General features: G+C 42.1%; 1 protein-coding gene across 4 annotated transcripts in view; it reads right to left on the reverse strand.

The window, feature by feature from the left end:
• pcbp4 (poly(rC) binding protein 4) overlaps nucleotides 1-15,835 on the reverse strand; it is a 250,479-nt gene that overhangs the window by 60,639 nt on the left and 174,005 nt on the right. For all 4 annotated transcript variants that reach the window (XM_078171951.1, XM_033625743.2, XM_033625744.2 and 1 more), the window contains exons 7-9: nucleotides 8,820-8,951; nucleotides 6,817-6,945; nucleotides 934-1,008 (exon numbers count right to left, since the gene is read on the reverse strand). In XM_078171951.1, the coding sequence (XP_078028077.1) occupies nucleotides 934-1,008; nucleotides 6,817-6,945; nucleotides 8,820-8,951 (336 nt within the window). The remainder of the gene's footprint in view (nucleotides 1-933; nucleotides 1,009-6,816; nucleotides 6,946-8,819; nucleotides 8,952-15,835) is intronic.

Raw genomic sequence — 15,835 nt, forward strand, 5'->3', positions numbered from 1 at the left:
CTGGAAAGCTGTCAAGGTGTTACGGTAATTTGAAAAATAAATATAAAAATAAAATTAAAATCGATTATGAGTTTTCCACATCGATGCTCACATCATTCAAGACAGAATCTCGATGCATCTAAAAATCGATTTTTTCCCCACCCCTAGTGAATCATAGATTAAACTTTAAACTATGGTAAATGTTTTTAAATTTATTGTCCAAACAGAATCAACAAAATGAACGCTCTGTTGTGGACACAGCTCTACGTTGAGAAGACGGTGCTAATGCTGCAAATTCATGCTGCTGATGATCATATCATTATAGCTAGTCAACACACACACACACACACACAAATATTACCTCTCTACCATCCACACACACACATCTGTCTGGTGAACAGTCCTGATCTGTGATGAATAAACATGAAAAATGCTTCATTTGTTCCTGCTGGATGGGTGGTGACAGGAGCTGCCACTCACTATGCATGACCTATCAAATGGACGTTTAACAAGTGTGTGTGTGTGTGTCTTCTGTAACATTCAAATTGCAAACTAAGGCAAATTCTCTGAAGATAAATTATGCATCAGCTCATTCATCCATCCATTCCTCCATCTCTACCTCAATCCTCCCCTCCATCTATCCATCTATCCGACCCATTAATCCGTCCACCCGTGCCTCCATCCCTCCCTCTCCTACCATTGTCTATAAACCTGATTTTCATGCCTCCATCCATCTTTCTCTTTAGTCTTCTAATTCACTATGACACTCTCTTACCTCCCCTCTTGCTGTTAATCACTGGATACCTCTCAGCTTCCTGCATGTTTCCTCCATCCATCATTTGTCTGTCGTCTTGTGGCTGATTTAGCTTCTGTGATGTTTTATGTTTAGTTTATCTGGTGGCGCTGATGTTGCTCAATGATTTCCTGGAACTTAGTCACCCTTCATGCTCTCACCTGGTTTCCTGCCAGCAGCACAGTTCCTGGGGTCGGGCTGGGTCGGTACGGAATAGTTGCTCCCTTTGGTGGAGACTAAAGAGGAGGAGAGATGAAGAAGAGTTGAGAAGGGAAGAAGAAACAAAAAGAATGAAAACAGGTAAATGTTTATCGAGCATCACAGAGTGGTAAATCAGTGTGAGTTATGTCTCATATCTTGTTCTTAGAGGACCAGGAAACGTATTCACAAAGCTTTCTAGCACAAAGAGTTTCCCCTTAAAGTTAAGACTAGGTCGTGGTAAAGATAACACTTACTCACAGAGCATCTCAGACCTTAAGAGAACTCCTGAGGTGAAAAACCTTTTAACCATAACAAATGTCAGAAAGACAAAGAGGTCGGAGAAATATTCTCCAAACACTGGATGACAGTGAGTTAATAAAATGCCACAGATTAGATCGTGCAGGGATGACATTTGTGGTCGATCTTATTAGGGACAGACTGACAAAAGGGCCTGTCTGTGACATCAATCACATCTGTTAAAAGAATGCATCATTCCCAGCAACGGGGTCAACTAGAAAACTGTCCCAAATCACTCCTAAGCTAGGACTCCTTGCTAGAAATTTCCAGGCTGCGTTAGAAGAATTCTCAGAATGTTTGTGAATACAGCCCCGGGATTTAAGGTGTTTCCAGCTTTATCAACAGAGGAAAAACCTCCTACAGTTCAGTGAGAAACATTCTGTGAGACTAGAGAAGTTTTGGGACAATAAGCTTATTAAATCTGACTGACTTTGTGTGAGATGCTGAGACGAACACGTTCTGTCCCTGCAGACACAGACGTACTCTGTCTGACAGACACATAAAAACACATTTAACCAAAAAAGAAAAACCAATCCTACAAACACAGACTGCATCAGACTTTACGATAAGAAGCTTCAGTGCAATTAAATCGCTCGTGACGGAGAAAATGCAGCTCTGCAACAGCTGAGCCAAATAAACTTTTTATTTAGAACCCTGGGTGGATGTCACCTGCTTATGGCGAAAGATATCTCAATTTAATTTGACGTAAGGGTTTTGTTGTGTTCACACTATGAGCGACACAGCAACAGGCTACAAGACATTTTTAATGAAATCTAGTGACAAAACTACAAACTGACGCCTGACACTTGTCGCTGTGGACGGATATGACACGCTGCAAGTCAAAGCACAGCTGGCCACAACCATTTTCTGTCCCCCAATGAAGCTGAGAAGTGACAACCAATGTCAATATGTTTTTGTTTCTAGCTGTGGCGCTGTGTTATTTAACCTAGTTAGCTAACACTGCTCGTTCAGCTCATTCCGAAGTCGTCAGATATGTTTTGTCAGTGATTTCGGCATCACACACCTGACGCCTGGAGCTGGACCTTTTCATTTAAAACTAAATGCTACAAGACAGGATGTCCCTGGGGCGGCTGTGGCAGGTAGAGCAGGTCGTCCACTAATCAAAAGATGAGCAGTTCGAACCCTGGCTGAGCAAAGCACCCCAGACGTCCCTCTCCCCAGCAACGCTTTCCAGCTCCTCCTGGGGGACCCCGAGGTGTTCCCAGACCAGATGAGATATATAATCCCTCCAGTGTGTTCTGGGTCTGCCCCGGGGCCTCCTACCAGTGGGACATGCCTGGAACACCTCCAACGAGAGGAGCCCAGGAGGATCCTGATCAGATGTTGAACCACCTCAACTGACACCTTTCTACGCGAAGGAGCAGCGGCTCTACTCCGAGCTCCCTCCAGATGTCTGAGCTCCTCCCCCTATCTCTAAGGCTGAGCCCAGACACCCTACAGAGGAAACTCATTTCGGTCGCTTGTATCCGCAATCTCATTCTTTCGGTCACTACCCAGAGCTCATGACCATAGATGAGGGTTGGGACGCAGATGGACCAGTAAATCAAAAGCTTTGTCTTCTGGCTCAGCTCCTTCTTCACCAGGACGGTCTGGCACATCACTGCAGATGTTGCGCCAAACCTCTGATCCATCTCACGCTCCATTTTACCCCCATTCAAAAACAAGACCCGCAGATACTTGAACTCCCTCACTTGGGGCAGTAACTCTCCCCCAACCCAGTTGCAGAAGCAGAAACTGTGAATCATTCCAGCAGGAAATACAAAGGGACCCATTCAGAGTGTTGTCAAGTTTGAAACGGTCACATAGATCCAGATCTATGTGGGCCACATGTTCAGTATTTAGTGGTGATAGAGATATTTGTTCATGGCCAGCTCCCATCATCCATGTTTCTATTTTTAGTTTGATAACTTTCCTCATGTCATTACAAAGCCTTCAGTGTTTCCGCAGCTGGAAATAAGCCATGCTCTTCATTTTATTCTTTATTTTCTGCTGTTTTTTTTATCTCACCTTGTCTCATCAGCATTCACTGTCAGCTGATGTTTCACACAACAGCTGTTTTTTCCACGTGTGTTTGATGCAACAGCAAGACATCAAACAGACTTCCTATAAGTAGCGAAAAGACTTCTTGTTTCACTCGTGTCACTCTTATTTTAAAAGCTGATCTGCTGCTGGATTGTTGCTGTTTGAACTGTTCATGAGCTTGAAATGAGGGAAATTATGGCTTGTTTGCAGTGTTAAGTTTGTTAACGGGTATGTAGGGGTTATTGTTTGTGTTAACTCCATGGAGTAGCAGTCAATGCAATGTCCTGTCAGTGTATCAAGAGCCTTTGCTTTTCCACTGTCTCTCTTTGCAGAGCTCTGATTCTTTGTAAGGACATGAAACTGCTCTATAAAGTGATAAAGTCAGAGAACTGTATTTCTGTCTTTGTGAGGACCAACCCTGGAGGTGAGCTGACGACATGTGGACACAGAAAGATGCATTTTTCATTCATTTAGTTGATCTCAGGTCAGTGCATTTCCTATCCCAGCATGCACTGGGTGGAAAGCAGGGAGACAAGCGTCCATCGGAGGGCCAAAGTAGATCAAAAGATTTCTTATTTAAGATCAAACAGAAAGTGTGAATGGAAGGATGTAAACTCTTTGATTGCAGCAGCACTTGAAAGTGAACGAGTATAGCTAAGGTCAGCATTTTTATTTCTTTTCTTATCCCAGATTAAGGTGCCTGGAATACCAATGAGCTCCCACAGCCTTTGATTTCACTGTTTCTGCCTCTAATCTCCGAGACATAGCTCATTGTAATGACTGCTGCCTCTGATTAATTATAATACAATCATAAATTATAGATTTCAGTGTTTTCATTTTGTAAGATTATTGGAGAGGTGGACAGTATCTCTCTAAAAACACTTTTATGTGATGTTAATTGAGAGCAGACAGGTAGACATCATCACAGAGCAAAGTGATGGTTTTTGGGGGATAAAATATGAATGATTAAGAATAACCTCTGCAGCTCTGCTCACTGTGTTGTCTTTAAATTAGCATCAAGTTGCATCACAGAGAAAAGCTTTGTGTCTGTTTGTCATTGGATGTGATCATAAAAAAATGCATCACTGACGAATGAAGACTCACAGGGTTTTGCACGACTGTCTTTAACAGTGATATAATGATCCAAGACTTTGTTGATTTAACCCTGTAACTTAATGTCAGATGTGTTGAATAAATAAGGGCAAAAGTGAGGTTGGAACAGAGTGAAGGTGCTGGGGGTATCATATTTGATATACAGTGTAGTCACTTCATTATTTTATCGTGTTAGACATTTGTGTGAAGTTTTGTCATGATTAATAATTAGCGTATGAATTCTTGAGTGATGGCCAAAAACATGTTTTGTGATGTCACAGTGACCTTTGACCACAAAATTCTGATCAGTTTATTGAGTTGGTGGAACTGAAGAAGCCTCTTGGATGAGACGTAAAACATCTTAAACAAACTCAAGCAAGTCCAGTTGCCTATGGTACAGCACTTAAGATTTCCATGACCTGGATGACTAAGAATCTTCCCCAACAATCAGTTTATTCTTCAGTCCAAGTGGACGTTCCTCTCAAATTTAAAGAAATACCCTTCAGGTGTTCCTGAGATATCGTGTTCACAAGAATGAGACAGATGCAAGGTCACACTGCCCATAACCTTTAACTACCAAAAATCTAATCAGGTCATGAGCTTGTCAAGTTCAAGAGAACTTTGTGAAACATTTGAAGAAATTCCTTCAAGCTGTTCTTCGGTAGCCTGGAAATGTCTAGACTCAAATCTAGAAAGATTTTGAGTCTGGCCCTCACCGACACACCCTTCCTACCCAAGGGGCGGCACTAACTGAGGCATATTAAATGCCGCCGCACGCAATTGGATAGCACGATAGCCAATCAGAGCAAAAAACAAGGTGACGTATTCATTGCACTAAGCCCCATGTGTTTGCCGACCAGTGGGGCTAACTGATATATTATGCTTTTGCCGTATCCCGTCGGCAAAACGTCAAAAACGTCCTTCCTGGAAGCGAAGGCTTCTAGGGTAGTCTTCTGTTCCTCTCAAGGAGAAAGATAAGTGTAGCTGACTTAATGTTTCTTCCAAAGCTAAAAGGAATGGACGCGGTCCTTCAGCAGCTGCCATCTTGGCTGTTTGCTTTTCGATTCCTACCACGCAGCGCTGTCTTCATCATGTTACGCCCGCCCAGAGCCCGCCTCTGTCAGATAGACTGATCTGATTGATCAGATGGTGATTCACAGGGCTCTGCTCGGCGGGGCCAGATCCCCGTGCAGAGCAAGGTTCCAGGTTAGTTCTTTTGATACTGCGTTCACCAAATTGAGATACATACAAGGTCACAGCGACCTTAACTTTTGACCACTGACCTCTAAAGTCTAACCAGTGCGTCCTCTAGTCCAAGTCAACCTTTGTGCCAAATTTTAAGAAATTCCCTCAACGTGTTCTTGAGATATCCTGCTCACGAGAATGAGACAGACAAGGTCACACTGACCTTTGACCACCAAAGACCAATCGTTTCATTGTTGAGTCCAAGTTGACATTTGTGCCAAATAAGAAGAAATTACCCTGAGGCATTCCTGAGACGTCACATTACCAGGATGTGGCGCAGGTACATACATACAGAAGACCCAAAAACTGGTTTTGTCTGTGACCCCTGACAGTTATTATTGAGCTGATTTCTATACGTTTGTTAAATGTTCTTGTTGCTAATCTGTTTAATTTGTGTTAGTGGACTCAATTTAAAGTAAACTTTACTGCACATAACCAGCTACAATTATTAACATTATTTATGTTTTTTTATAATTATGGCCAAAAGACAAAAAAATACAGTGTTGGCAGCTTCTTCTGTAACAGACTGTGATAAACGGTCAAATCATATTGTCTCATACTGGTCGCAAAATTGAATCACAATTGTATTGTGGCAGACTTAGTGATGTCAGCAAATATCTTAATGTCCAAAGCATCAGTTTAATATTGTACCATGATTAAACTAGTGATTTACACCCGTACACTCTACCTGCTCAACATAAACCAGCAGACAGACACAGACACAGTTAGAATCGAGCTGGTGAACACAGAGGAGCATTTAGCAGCTACAGAGAGATATTTCCGTCAGGAGCTGGTGGAGACCAAAAACAGAGCAAAAAGAGAGCGAATACTGGACTGACACAAACACAAAGACTCCTAATGAGTCATCATGCTGCTCTGTAACTGCTCCATGTGGAAATAACTGACTTTGCTTTTTGTTTCTGGATCTGAGAACAGGTTTTATTTTGCTCATATGCACAAATTAAAATCAAATCTATATTTATGAACATGTCATGAATGACCCTTTGACATCTTCAAACTCTCAGACACTTAAATGACAACTTCAGAAATTCAAGGAATTTCATTTGATTTTTTTTTCTTCTGCTCAGATTCTTCTGTGAGCCTGATGCGATGAAGATCACACACACACATACACCCTCCCAGGCCGCCCCCCCATGTATACGTACCTCTAGGATGACCGTGCAGATGAGTTTGACACACTGGATGATGGCGTCCTGGCTCCCTGATATCGTCACCTCTCTCTCTGTGGAGTTTGGGAGGAGGTCACCTGCCACCTGCACCTGGGCACCTGTCGTCTGCGCACACACACACACATACAGAGCAGTGATTCTCTACCTGCCTAAAAACATAAAGTCTGCTGAGTCAAGCTGAGCGCAAACCATTCTGTCAGATGCTAAAGGCCGAGGGAGAGAGCCTCTGTGAGTAAGAAGAATTATGAGCTGAAGGAACATTTGTGGTTTTCTGTTCATAATTCATAAGGTCGTGTCAGATCATGTTGTAATAGACATGCAAAGTTTAGACAGCCAGTCAAAGTAAATGAGAGTGAGTTTAAGTTCTGAGTCTTATGATGTTCATCCTGAAGCCTCCGCCCCTCGTCATGTCAAATCCTTCTGAGCTTTAAATACATCTGGAATTTATTCATTTAAAGGAGCAGTGTGTCAGATTCAGGGGGATTTAGTGGCATCTAGTGTTCTCTCTTTGATCGCAACCAGCTGAAACTTCTCCTGGTTAGAATTCCTTCATTATTGATGTTTGTTCAGGAGGTTTTAACAGGGAGCTGAATTCCTCTCAGCAACAAACAGACCAGCTGATTTAAAACAGTACAAACACAGAATAGAGCAGTTTTATGTTAAAAAATAAATAAATCAGTGTTTCTGTGACTTGTTTGTTTGGATCAGGCTATATATAGATTGATATAATCAACCCCAATCAGTAAAAAATGCCTTGATCGGCTCCAATAACAATCACTCATATTTTATTTGTTTATGTTGTATGTTAGCTTGTAGGCTAACTGGCAGATAATATCTGTGGGGGTTTTGGTAGATAGTGGAAGGACGTTCAGGGTCCTGTTAACATCCAATACCTGCACACTCTACTGTGTTTGTTCTAAACTTTCACAATGCTAATGCTAACTTGGCTCTCTGTACTCACAACTCCACTCTGTGCTCGAGGTTTCAGGTGTCTTTGCCAGAATTTACATAACAGACAGCACTTCGCTTTCAAAATAGTGACCAACATATGTTTGAACCATCGATGGGATGGGTGCCAAGTTTTGATAGCGTGTTATGCCTGATTTAAAAAGCAGCTGGTAGCAGCAAACTCAAAGAAGAAGAAAAGCAACCAAAAATGTCTGCAATTTAAGAGAACAACGAGGTCTGGGAGCTCCTCAGCTGCCATATAACAGTGACAGTAAATGATTATTATTCTCATGTTATGCCATTGTTAGTCTTTATAAAGTGCTGCAGACGCGATGTTATATGTCACGTTAGAGGCCGACGCTGTTGTGTTACGTGTCATGCCTGTCACGCCTCTTTTGCTTCCAGGATGCTGTTGTTTGGTTCAGTGTAAAAATGCAAAGGCAGTGTAAAGAAGGGACTTCGTAGCAGCCCTATAACACAATGTCTGTGAAAGAGGGGCTTCAGATTTTAGGGAAGAGCACAGATACCTCCCTTCAGGAGAGGAATGTGAAAATGCCTCTCTGGTGACAAACTTTGCACAGATACAAGTCAGTATAGTCAAGGTCAGAGAGTTTAGGAGATGTTAACTGAAGAAAAATACATATTTTAGTGGAGGGTGGTTCTTTAAGGAGCACATGTGACACAGTGGCAGCCTTTGTGAAGTTTCAAGGTCTCTTCAAGGTTTCACGCAGCGCTTCTATTCTTATTATTGTTCAGTCCATGTGTTTTAAATATCAGAGAGATAACTCCTGTAAACTGATGTATTTTCTCTACAGTCTGAAAAGCATCCAGTGAAATATTTGTCATTGTGATGTATCTAAATATGAACTCATCAGTGATCATTTATGATTCCTCCCGTCTGCTGGGTCTTTAAATTGGTGATGATTTCTAAACATTTCTCCACAAGACTACGTACATCAAATATAATGTACTGTATTATTGGCTTCCCTCTGCTGGGGATTATTCTTCTGGCTGTCTGTGCACTCACTCACCTCTCTGATCTCCTTGATCTTTGACCCGCCCTTGCCGATGAGGGAGCCGCACTGGCTGGCCGGGATGACCAGCCGTAAGGTGACCGGAGGCTTGCTGGTCACCGTGCCGTTGGCTACCAAGGCTGTCAGGTCCTGAGAGGAGAGAGAGAGACAGATGGATTTACACTGACAGGCCTTAAAAAGCACTCGAGGTGTTTCCCTTCATGTGTCACAGTCTGCCTGAAGAGTCGTTCTACCCCACTGTGTTATTTTAATAGGTAACATCTGCCGGTGTGAGCGAAGGGATTAGTCCAGTAAAATCTGCTACGGGTATATTAGGGAAATAAATCACAGCTCAGATTAAACAAATAACAGTTTTAATGTTTGCTTTAGATGTAACTGAATGTGAAACAGGGTTCCCTCAACTTCTTAATCATCTCATTCAAGGACTCCACCAAGGACTCTCTCGGCCCAATTCCCACAAATTCAAGGACCCAACAGGCAAACGTTAAGACAAGGATCAAGGTTAATTACTGGTGTAACACTGAGAATTTTTATAATGAGAGGCAGCTCAGAGACAACAAGAGACAGAGAGGCCTGAATGTGTGAACACGCCTCAGTTGTGCGATGTTACAGTGAAGACAGGAAATATCAAAAGAACTTGAATTTCTATTCTCGTACAAAACGTATTATTCAAGGTTCATACAGATATAAAACGAAAGTCAAGGACTTTTAAGCACTATATCACAAGCACTGCTTTTTTTATTTTCACTCAAAGCATCTAATTCATTTTCATACTTGTTTTTGATTAAACATAAATTAATGACCAGTGTCTCGTCTGTGATCAGTGTCTCGCTCCTCAGTGAAGGTTACCACACTGTTTTTAGGCGTGATGTATCAAATCCTTCACAAAACATTAGCATGGCATTAGAGTGATGATGGGTTCAATACTGTAATGCAAAATGTTGTCGCACTTTGAGAAGTTCCTCTCCAGACAAAGTTTCATAGCGAGAGTGTCAGCGTTACCATGGAAACTCACTATAACCTGACAGACTGTTGGTGAACGTGCAGGGACAAAGAAGCAAGTCATTTTCATATCTTTCAGGGGCTCCATGTTGGCATCCTTGAAACTGTTTTTTAACCAAAATCATTTTTAATTTTGAACTGATGTACCTGATGAGACTGGAGAAACTCGACTGGAGGGAAAAAGAATATTATTGGTGGCATGTTCGAAATCCCTAACCAGGAAATGTCTGAAAAAAGAAATACCAAGTATTACTGAATGGATTGACATGGTTAATAATATTTATGTAATGGAGATAAAGACTTTCAGTTTGTTAACCCAGAGGGATATTCTTATTGAGAACTGGAAAAACGTGTGTGATCAGAAGCACCTCACTGTCTCTGCATGTATGTTTGGATCCAACATCCCTGTTAGCAGAACGTAGTTATTTGTTATTATATTATTTGTTATTTTTTATGGCATGATTTTTATTTATTTATTTAATTACTCATTAAACTTTTCATTTTACTAATTTACTCATTTTACTAATTTGTCTTATTCTTATTACTCTAATATATTATTGTATGTTTAATGTATGCACCAAAAAACAAAGCAAGTGTAACTGTACGTTCACACCAACAGCGACCAGAGCTTCCAGTCATTCATTTTCAATAACAGCCTGGTGACTTGGGCGACCTGGTCGTCAGCCATGCGTCTTAGGCACTCCGGAGGGGAGTTAATACTCGTTTAACTTTATGGTAATGAGTTCTGACTAGAGTTGAACCGATACCAGTATCGGAAATGCCTCCGATACTGCCTAAAATGCGGTATCAGGTAAAAAGCATTCTACCGTAGCCTTTAAAATGTCTTTTTTGCCAAATTGTGTGGCTGCACTGTAACCTGTGTCTTGATCTGTGTCAACACTAGATAATAATAATAATAATAAAAAGTTTTATGGCATTCATTCTACTATTATGTATTTATTTCTTAATATTTTACACAGAGTTTTAGGAGTTGAAACATAAAACAATTCATATCCCATCCATTTGTATTTTACGCGCTGGTATTGGATCGTCACTCAGTATCAGCAAATACCTAAGGTTCAGGGATCGGAATTGGTATCGGGAAGGAAAAAGAGGTATCGGTACATCTTTAGTTCTGACGTGGTTCGGTGACAACCAATCAGAATGCTGACGTGCTTCGATGAAGCAGGTCCCGGAGAACAAGCCATGAAACTTTGGTTCCTACAGCACACTTGTTCCCACAATGGATATCGAGAAGTTGATTACTTGCGTTTGCGCCCACTCAACCCTTTATAATGTGTCACTGTTCGGTTACAGAGACCAAAATAAAAAGAATGAGTCTTGGGACGGCGTCACGGAGGTCGTTGGTTGGTCTGGTGAGTGTTAAAGTGTGTAATGTTAGTAACAGAGGAGAGAACTGCAGGCTAATGTTGTGACGTAGCATGCAAGTCTTCCTTGCTTGGTTTGAATGGGATGACATACGTTTTCTGTTTTCATTGACCAAACATAACTCTCTGTTGCCAACTATGAGCTTTGTGACTGGACAACAGCAAGCAGCAACTACGCTGCTTTCAAACCAGTAGTCGCTTTGTGGCTCCTTTAAATTGACAAGCACGATCAAACGTTTGATGAGTCACGTGATGAGTGACTAGAGCGACCAAAGCTGCTACAAATATTTTTGACAGTTGTACTTCTTGGGCGTCCGCGACAGACTTTGCCTCTTTGGAAGCTTCTGCTGTGAACATACAGGAAGTGAAAACCTACTCGTCAGTAAATCCTTTTCTGATTCTGATTCTAAAGAAGAGGGAGAATGAGCCGCAGCTGAGACGGTGACGTCAATTCATGAAAGAAAAAACTGAGCAATAGACAATTCTATAGACAATGACTTCATGAACAAAACTTTGATCAAAATATAAAACAGCGTTGTGGGGTTAATTTGAATTTCAAGGAATTTTAAGCACTTTGGTGAAAAATGGGTCTCTACAGTATTAAAAAAATATCCTCAAAATTTAAGCACTTCAAGGACCTTGTGCAATCCCTGATAAATCCAAGTACTTTCAATGACCCGCTCAAATTCATGTCTACTTCCAAAACTGTCAAAGCCTTGATTTTTTTCCCCTCAAATCTACAAATTCTCAAGAACTTCAAGGACCTGTTGGAGCCCTGGCAAAATGAATGTGGCACATTGAATGTGAAGGCCAAAATGTGTTTGTGCACAAAGACAAAGAGTGATGAATCCATCCATTAATATATTTCAGTCATGATTTGCTCAGTTTGTCCGAGGGCAGCGTCACAACAGGAGGAACAGCATATCTGTAAAATGGTTGTGAAGATAAAACAACATTTTGCTCAGCAGAGCTGCAGCAGCTTCGTTTAGGCTCAGTTTGATTGGTAAATGGACGTTTCATATAAAACACAGCTTGGCATTGAGGAAGCTGTCATACAACCTGTTAAATTGGAGTGTGTTGCTAGGAAACAGGTGATATGCTCAGCTATTACTATTAGTGAATAAAGGCAACCATATAAATTAATATACAGTTTTATATCAGAGACTTTAACTGAGGGTCAACTACAAAACAAGGTCTTAAAAAAACTGACTCCATCTAAAGAAGTGACAGAGACAGAGAAGTTTTGTGCTTTGATCATTTCTACACACACACACACACACACAGACATGAATACATGGTAAAACAAAAGTAAAATAAAAACAGAAGCAGTGTAATAACTTCTTCTCCTTCTCAACTGGTTTACATTATAACTGTGATTGTTATTATCACTTAAAGGGATAGTGCACCCAAAAATGAAAATTCAGCCATTATCTACTCACCCGTATGCCAAGGAACGCTCTGGTGAAGTTTTAGAGTCCTCACATCCCTTGCGGAGATCGGCGAGGGGAGCAGCTAGCACACCTAATGGCTGACGGCGCCCCAGATTCAAACGTCCAAGAACACAAAATTGAATCCACAAAATATCTCCATACTGCTCATCCGTAGTGATCCAAGTGTCCTGAAGCCCCGACATAAAAAGCTGTTTGGAAGAACGTCATTTGAACTCTGTTTTTAGCCTCACTGTAGCCTGTAGCTCTGACTGCTTCTCTGTGCTCTGCGCTCACGTGTGTGCGCTTGCGCAAGACCAGCGAAAGCATGAGCTTTGCTCACCCGTGTTTACATCACGTGACACGTGCACCACAGGGAGAGACAACAGTAACCACAGAGCTAAAAGATAATTTGCACTACGGTCTTTTAGCAAAGGACAACCCAACATGTCTGAAGACTTTGAAATTGAGGAGGAACAGCATTTCTTTGTTGAGCCGTATTTGTTTGAGCCTGAGTATACAGACGGAACTCAGGCTACTGGACGAAGCAGCCGCCGCAGCTCATGAGCATCAGCCAGCCACAGAATACCGGAGTCGAGCACTGGAAACCTGGTGGTGTAGATGTTTCAGATGCAAAGCAGTGCCAACGGATGAGGAAAGTCTTTGCTGCTCAGACTGGGAACTGGCGATGCCTGCACTTGAGAATCTGGACAACAGTACTAACGAGACTGCTGCTCTTCAGAGACCGTGCATCACCGATCACCCTGAGCGCGCACACGTGAGCACAGAGAAGCAGTCAGAGCTACAGGCTACAGTGAGGCTAAAAACAGAGTTCATATGACGTTTTTCCAAACAACTTTTTATGTCGGGGCTGCAGCACACTCGGATCACTACGGATGGGCATGCTGGAGATACTTAAAATTTTGTGTTCTTGGACGTTAGTCTGGGGCGCCGTCTGCCATTAGGTGTGCTAGCTGCTCCCCCCACCGATCTCTGCAAGGGATGTGAGGACTCTAAAACTTCACCAGAGCCTCATATGGGTGAGTAGATAATGGCTGAATTTTCATTTTTGGGTGCACTATCCCTTTAAGACTTTTCAATCATCATCATGTTGCATCAGAACTGAGAGTGTTAGGGTGTTTTTACACTTGGTCCTTTTCAGCACTCAGAGCGGTGACTCAGCATTTTCTGCACATATGTGAACACTCCAAGAGAACTCGGGGGTCTGAGTTTGGTTCGCTTCAAGCCCGCAGTGCAGTTCACTTAACCTTTGCACTGTGAACACACAGCGCTCCAGGTTCACTTTGCTCTTTGCCGTTGTATTCAGCCCTCTAAGTCACAGGCTGTTGACCTGGAACGCCTGAAAAAGCAAACACCCTGCCAGCCTGTAAAGGACGGGGAGTAGTTTGGTCCAAAGAAGATACTGCACATCTCCAGATGTGAAATGTGGAATACATCAAACAGCAACAGTCTACAGCACAGAAACACTGAGGTTCTCCTCCAGTTTTAAGTTCATTAGAAAGTAAGGGGCTTCACACCCTCACTGCAGTGTAAAAACAAAACTAAGTCAATATATATTAAATAGACTATTAGTGTGAACACAAAAAGAACTGAGTCTTTTTTTCAACTGGTCCACTTTTTGGTGCACTTTAAGAGGACTGAGCTCGGTTCATTAAAATAGGACTATATGTGGAAACACCCTTCATGTTGCATAACTGCAAACTGCACGTCTGTGGAGGCTCACTTTATTCACTGAATAAAAAACGCATTATCTCAAAATTAGGACACAAAATCTTGTAATTATGAGCTCCTGATCTAGACAGGGATGACACTGCCATGTGCTTCTGATTTGTCTTTTAATTCTCATTTAAAACAAACCTCATGGACTGCATTTTTTCATCTGCGTAATATTGCGAAAATTAGGCCTATCCTGACCCGAAAAGATGCAGAAAAATTGGTCCACGCTTTTGTTACCTCAAGGCTGGATTACTGTTAACTCTCTATTATCAGGTAGCTCTAGTAAGTCCTTAAAAACTCTCCAGCTAATTCAGAATGCAGCAGCTCGTGTACTAACAGGAACTAAGAAACAAGATCATATTTCTCCTGTTTTAGCTTCTCTGCACTGGCTCCCTGTAAAATCCAGAATTGAATTTAAAATCCTACTGTTAACTTATAAAGCTCTAAATGGTCAAGCTCCGTCATATCTTAGAGAGCTCATAGTGCCATATTATCCCACCAGAACACTGCGCTCTGAGAACGCAGGGTTACTCGTGGTCCCTAAAGTCTCCAAAAGCAGATCAGGAGCCAGAGCCTTCAGCTATCAGGCTCCTCTCCTGTGGAATCATCTTCCTGTTACGGTCCGGGAGGCAGACACCGTCTCCACATTTAAGACTAGACTTAAGACTTTCCTCTTTGATAAAGCTTATAGTTAGGGCTGGCTCAGGCTTGCCCTGTACCAGCCCCTAGTTAGGCTGACTTAGGCCTAGTCTGCCGGAGGACCCCCCTATAATACACCGGGCTCCCTCCCTCTCTCTCTCTCTCTCTCTCTCTCTCTCTCTCTCTCGTATTCTATTACTGCATCTTGCTAACTCGGCCATTCTAGATGTCACTAACTCGGCTTCTTCTCCGGAGCCTTTGTGCTCCACTGTCTCTCAGATTAACTCATATCACAGCGGTGCCTGGACAGCGTGACGTGTGTGGTTGTGCTGCTGCCGTGGTCCTGCCAGATGCCTCCTGCTGCTGCTGCCATCATTAGTCATTAGTCATACTTCTACTGTTATTATACACATATGACTATTGTCACACATGTATACTGTCAGATATTAATACATACTTTCAACATATTGTACCACAGTAGCCAGAACTATAACTATAATATTATTACTTTCAATAATTTTGTTGTAAGCTACTGTCATTACCTGCATCTCTCTCTCTGTCTCTCTCTCTCTCTCTCTGTCTCATTGTGTCATACGGATTACTGTTAATTTATTATGCTGATCTGTTCTGTACGACATCTATTGCACGTCTGTCCGTCCTGGAAGAGGGATCCCTCCTCAGTTGCTCTTCCTGAGGTTTCTACCGTTTTTTTTCCCTGTTAAAGGATTTTTGGGGAGTTTTTCCTGATCAGCTGCGAGGGTCATAAGGACAGAGGGATGTCGTATGCTGTAAAGCTCTGTGAGGCAAATTGTGATTTGTG

Source organism: Epinephelus lanceolatus, chromosome 1 (assembly GCF_041903045.1).
Source record: "Epinephelus lanceolatus isolate andai-2023 chromosome 1, ASM4190304v1, whole genome shotgun sequence".
In the NCBI taxonomy this organism is placed as follows: Eukaryota; Metazoa; Chordata; class Actinopteri; order Perciformes; family Serranidae; genus Epinephelus; species Epinephelus lanceolatus.